The 5,595-nt window shown below is 56.9% G+C and overlaps 1 protein-coding gene across 1 annotated transcript; it reads right to left on the bottom strand.

Moving 5' to 3' along the window:
* Positions 1-1,138: 1,138 nt before the first annotated feature.
* On the bottom strand, positions 1,139-4,561 carry VOLCADRAFT_100714 (uncharacterized protein; the record flags this gene model as incomplete). The annotated part of the gene is made up of 6 exons (XM_002959236.1): positions 1,139-2,974; positions 3,049-3,502; positions 3,569-3,643; positions 3,802-3,941; positions 4,011-4,308; positions 4,464-4,561. The coding sequence occupies 6 exons, from the start codon at positions 4,559-4,561 to the stop codon at positions 1,139-1,141; spliced, it is 2,901 nt and encodes a 966-aa protein (XP_002959282.1).
* Between the last annotated feature and the right edge of the window lie 1,034 nt (positions 4,562-5,595).

The following is a 5,595-nucleotide window of genomic DNA, read 5'->3' as shown; positions in this document are numbered from 1 at the left end:
GTTTCCTTTAAATTGAAGTTGGAAGTGGAACACCCTCACAGTCCGTAACACCTAAGACCTCAAGTAGCAATGAAGTTCGATTTAATTTTGGTAATGATAACACCTAAGACCTGAAATTAATGATGAAAACGATGAAGTTCTGCCTGCGGCTTTGGTGCCGACGGGGCATGCCGGTCTGATGCGGGTGGCTTCAGCGCCGACGCCGACGGGGTATGGAAGTCTGTTGTGGGCAGCTGCAGCGCCGACGGTGTGGGCTGCTCGCGAACCGGTCTAGCGTGCGACGGTGGAAGCTAGTGCTGAGGAATCAGGACCTTTTGCATGCTTGCCGACGTTGGGGTTGCAGTAGTCGGGCAGAATGGTGTGTTTAGGCTTTTGGATACGACACCAAGTCTGTCGGCTGACAGGTTAGGTTGTTCGATGAACTTGATCCGTGTACCCGGCGCTGGTCCTTCCACCACGGAACCCGCACCCAGCACGTCACCCCGGATTTCTCCCCACCCAGCTGTCAGCCCCACGTTACCTAATCTCCCGACCGCACCAAGCATGATTGCTGACACATTGTGCAACAGAAGGGCAAGGGTCTGGCCTAAGGTATCGTAGCTGTCCTGGGAATTCACTGACAGGTGACTCTGGTTGATTACAAGCAACGGTTACACCACAGAAGGGCAAGGGTCTGGCCTCAGGTATCGAAGCTGTCCTTAGCCGCCTTAAGCGCGGCATGCTTCTCACTGTATGCACTTTTCTCCGCCAGGGGCAACTCCGACCACAGTTTGCCCAGCAGGCTGGAGACGCCTGCCGATGGCACCCCATACTTGGCATACATGGCACCCCATACTTCACATGAATGGGCAAGGGTCTGGCCTTAGGTATCGAAGCTGTCCTGGGAATTCACTGACAGGTGACTCTGGTTGATTACAAGCAACGGTTACACCACAGAAGGGCAAGGGTCTGGCCTTAGGTATCGAAGCTGTCCTGGAAATTCACTGACAGGTGACTCTGGTTGATTACAAGCAACGGTTACACCACAGAAGGGCAAGGGTCTGGCCTTAGGTATCGTAGCTGTCCTGGGAATTCACTGACAGGTGACTCTGGTTGATTACAAGCAACGGTTACACCACAGAAGGGCAAGGGTCTGGCCTCAGGTATCGAAGCTGTCCTTAGCCGCCTTAAGCGCGGCATGCTTCTCACTGTATGCACTTTTCTCCGCCAGGGGCAAGTCCGACCACAGTTTGCCCAGCAGGCTGGAGACCCCTGCCGATGGCACCCCATACTTCACATGAATGGTGGTGCCCTCAGAAGTTGCCAACTCATGCTGCTCCTTGCAGAACAGCATGTAAGCATTGGGAACCTGCGCACCCTTGCCGCAATTGGATCTAGAAGCACCACCATTAGCACGCTGCTTCTTATGTCGCCCAGCCTCCCCAGCCCTGCTGCCCGTTCCGCCTGTCTGCACCGCAGCTGCCGCCTCCCCCGCCCCGCTGCCCGTTCCGCCTGTCTGCACTGCAGCTGCCGCCTCCCCAGCCCCGCTGCCCGTTCCACCTGTCTGCACTGCAGCTGCCGCCTCCCCAGCCCCGCTGCCCGTTCCGCCTGTCTGCACCGCAGCTGCCGCCTCCCCCGCCCCGCTGCCCGTTCTGCCTGTCTGCACCGCAGCTGCCGCCTCCCCCGCCCCGCTGCCCGTTCCACCTGTCTGCACCGCAGCTGCCGCCTCCCCAGCCCCGCTGCCTGTTCCGCCTGTATGCACTGCAGCTGCCGCCTCCCCCGCCCCGCTAGCCAGAACTCTTCGGAGAGTCACCTTTTGTGCTGCCTTTACAGGAGATTTGTACATCTCAGGGCGCACAGGGGTGACAATAGCCTCCAGCTCGCCCCGAAGCTCTTGCTCTTTCACATATTGTCGGAGCTGGTCCAGGCTAAGCTGCTTCCTCTGCTGCACAGCAAGCCAGAACTGTGCAGCCTGGACCACCGTGCAACGACGCTGTGAAGCGGTCCACACGATGCATTTGTCATATAAGTACCTAATCTCCTGCCAGCGCTGCTTGTATCCCTGCCGCCACTTCGACTGGTACTTCTCCTCAAGCTGGAGCAGAGATGGATAGGCACCAGGGCGGCCATAGGTGAAGATCTGAAATAGGACCTGGATATCTGAAAGATCTGGCCATGGCCTGTGCCCTGGTGGCAAATGCTTAAGCTCATCAACCTGCTCGCGTAGCTCATCCTTCTCCCGCTTGCGCTTCTTACTAGTCGTAGACAGCGGCTGGAGAAGGTCCCTGGCCGTGGCGCCGACCTCCTGCCGCCCACTGTATGCCAGCTGCAGACCCGATTGCGCACCTAAGGGGAGGACCTGCGCCGCCGCGGGCTGGCGCACCCCCCTGGCCGCGGCGCCGAACCTCTGCTGCCCATTGTAGTCCAGTTCAGGGCCCAGCTGCAGATCCAGGCGCGCGCCGTGTGCACCTAAGGGGAGGACCTGCGCCGCCGCGGGCTGGCGCACCCCCCTGGCCGCGGCGCCGAACCTCTGCTGCCCATTGTAGTCCAGTTCAGGGCCCAGCTGCAGATCCAGGCGCGCGCCGTGTGCACCTAAGGGGAGGACCTGCGCCGCCGCGGGCTGGCGCACCCCCCTGGCCGCGGCGCTGAACCTCTGCTGCCCATCGTAGTCCAGTTCAGGGCCCAGCTGCAGATCCAGGCGTGCACCGTGTGCACCTAAGGGGAGGACCTGCACCGCCGCGGGCTGGCGCACCCCCCTGGCCGCGGCGCCGAACCCCTGCTGCCCATCGTAGTCCAGTTCGGGGCCCAGCTGCAGATCCACGCGCTCGCCGTGCGCACCTAAGGGGAGGACCTGCGCCCCCGCGGGCTGGCGCACCTCCCTGGCCGCGGCGCTGGCCCCCTGCTGCCCATTAACTGTCTGCTGTAAGGTTACCAACTGCCTCTGAATCCCCCCAAGTAGGTCTATGGCGATGGGGGGTTTTGTGGCCGCAATTTCCTGCAAAAGGAAAGCCCCAATATTGGTGAAGACTACGATCCCACCATTTACCAAGCAAGGGCCGATGCACTTACCCCATTAGCAAGAGCGTGCCTGTAGCGGGAGTAGACCTGCTGCCACATTGGATTCTTCTGTAAGCAGAGGACTAAAAGGTTGTTAGGGCAGGTGTTTGCAAGCTCCAATGCGTCCTGGACTGCACACCGAGCTGCAAACTCCAGGAACTGCAAGTGGTACGGCACAGACAAGCGAGCATTGCACCCTGTGGCCTGGCGCGTCTGAACTTCTGCAACCGCTGGCCTGAGCTTCGTCAGGAAGGGAAACAGCTCGAGTACGCAGACGGACAGCACTTCCTCAGGTATCTGAACCATGAAACGGGGTGCCCAGTGTGCTGTGGCCGGGGTGTTTGGGGCGGTGCAAGGAAAGCCCGCAAGTGTGAGCAATCCGTCTGTGGGCTGGCTCACAAGGTATGACGAGACAGCTGGCTCCCTATTCCAGCGACCAATACGCTTGATACTGTCCAGTGATATCCTGAACCGAAAGAGAGAACATTAGACCAAGGATGTGCAAAATCATAGCTGGCAGCGGCCAACGTACCCATAGGCATCAAGGATCCGGGCAGGTGCAACCCGCATCGCATGAAGCTTCTTAGTCGTCCACAGCCCAATGGCACTGAACAGGACGGTGACCCATTGCAAGACAGACTCGTATGGTACAGTGTTCCGACGGTCGCCAGGCATGCGCAGCAGTGGTGTCTCATACCTGCAACGATTTAAATGCGTATTTAAGCCCCAGGGAGTCCTCATGCATTGCATACCATTCCTACTTACCAGTCCTCCTCTTTTAGTGGGTCAGGGTACTCCTCGCCACCCAGGGTGTACATGGCGTAAAGGTACTCCACCAGCGCACGTATGGGACACTCCACAGCATTTGCTCCACGCAGGATGGAAGCATGTACGGCACGACCACCCTACACATATGTCATGGTTCACAGTGTTACAGTTCAAAAAGATTTTAAAGTTGGGATGGTTATGCTTACCTGCTGCGTCTTTCCGCCATACAAAACCATACAGGTTGCATATGCATCGCAGGGCCTGACGCCTGGCAGCTTTGTGGGGCGACCAATGTCGCACGTGTGCATGATACGCGCATCATTATGCCGCCCGACGCAGAAGTGCAGGAGGAGGATGGTAACCTGCACGAGGGCCACCTGAGCCAAGCTCCACTTGAGCTTACTCGATGCGCTGCCCGTGTCGGCCATGAACCTGCAGAGCCTGGAGAAGTCCTCTGGCAAGTACGTGTCGTTACCAGTGTTAGCCATGGGGTCGCCACGTGGCCTACAGCAATGGTAACAGTGCAGCAGCAGCAGTCCACACCCAGATGTACGGTGCTTAGTGATGAACTAAGAAGGGCATATGAATGCAAAAAAAGGAGGGCCCAAAACCTCACTCGTACCACACAAATGTGTTCACCCCCCTTCAAATGAACTCACCTTTCACCCTTCCCCAAGGTCCGCGCTTTCGCCACCTTCCATTCCTTCTGAAAAATCAAGTTGTCATCCAATGGCGGGTCATTGCTTGGATGCAGCATGCGGTTCTGTCCATCCAGATCACGAAGTGCCGCACGGCACTGCTTAAGTGTTGATAAGCCTCATAGGTCAAATCTCTAAAGATGCTTAAGAGGTATATCACAATGGAAGCCAATGATGATTTTGTGAGTGGATTTGGGATGCAGCCCACGCAGCCGTCGGACAATAGGCGCAGGATGCACGAGGTCCAGCTGCAGCTATGATGCAGCCAACGAATGACAAGTGAGTGGCATCATCAGCCATTGCACTTGTTCATTAGATGAGCGGTACATTTTAAACGTGGCCAGCAATGTTTGCAGTGCTGCTGGTGATAAGGCCACCAAAGCGTTTGAGGAATTCCTGGCCATCAGTGGAATGGAATATGACGACTTTGCCGAGTTCTATGGCAACTTGGCAACAAAGGACTTCACCATCGCGACCACGCTCCTCATGCCATGGCTGCACACCTGGGCAGCACCAAACCCAAGCAACAACCCAAAGTATGATGTTGTCTCATGAGAAGTAGTAAAATTGGGCTTGCGTGCTAGACATTGCAACTGCTTGCTTGCATGATCTGCAGGACTCAAATGAGGGGGTTGCAACCCCATATGGTAAACTTGCTTCAGCAGGCATGTGTACAGAAGCGAGAAACGGGAGCTGCAGACGGCATCATCCACCAAAGCTCTGCCTACGATGAAGAAAGGTGACATAAGCCCAATGGCATACTCCAGGCCGGTTCCGGCCCGGTTCCGACCTAACGGGTCCAGTTAACGAGATGGGTAACCGGTCGGTAGGATTACCGGGCGAACCGTTATCCGTTAACCGTCCCCAGTAATCGGTAACCGATGTCGGTAACCTGGCATGAGCAAAAATGCATTTCTGATTGTACCAGTTTCTTTGTGACAATGCCCATTGTCACAAGGTTCATGCCCACGTGTCACACCCCGACAAGCTTGAGGAGGTTAAGGCAATGTGAATGCCGGGTGACAGGGGTGACAGTCTTGTGCAGGCACATTTGGAGACTAGTTTACACTGAGATTGGGGTGATGTTGGATTA

Source organism: Volvox carteri (genome assembly GCF_000143455.1).
Source record: "Volvox carteri f. nagariensis unplaced genomic scaffold VOLCAscaffold_142, whole genome shotgun sequence".
Classification (NCBI taxonomy): domain Eukaryota; kingdom Viridiplantae; phylum Chlorophyta; class Chlorophyceae; order Chlamydomonadales; family Volvocaceae; genus Volvox; species Volvox carteri.
The sequence above is the reverse complement of the archived record's forward strand: the minus strand, read 5'-3'. Positions and strand labels throughout refer to the sequence as shown.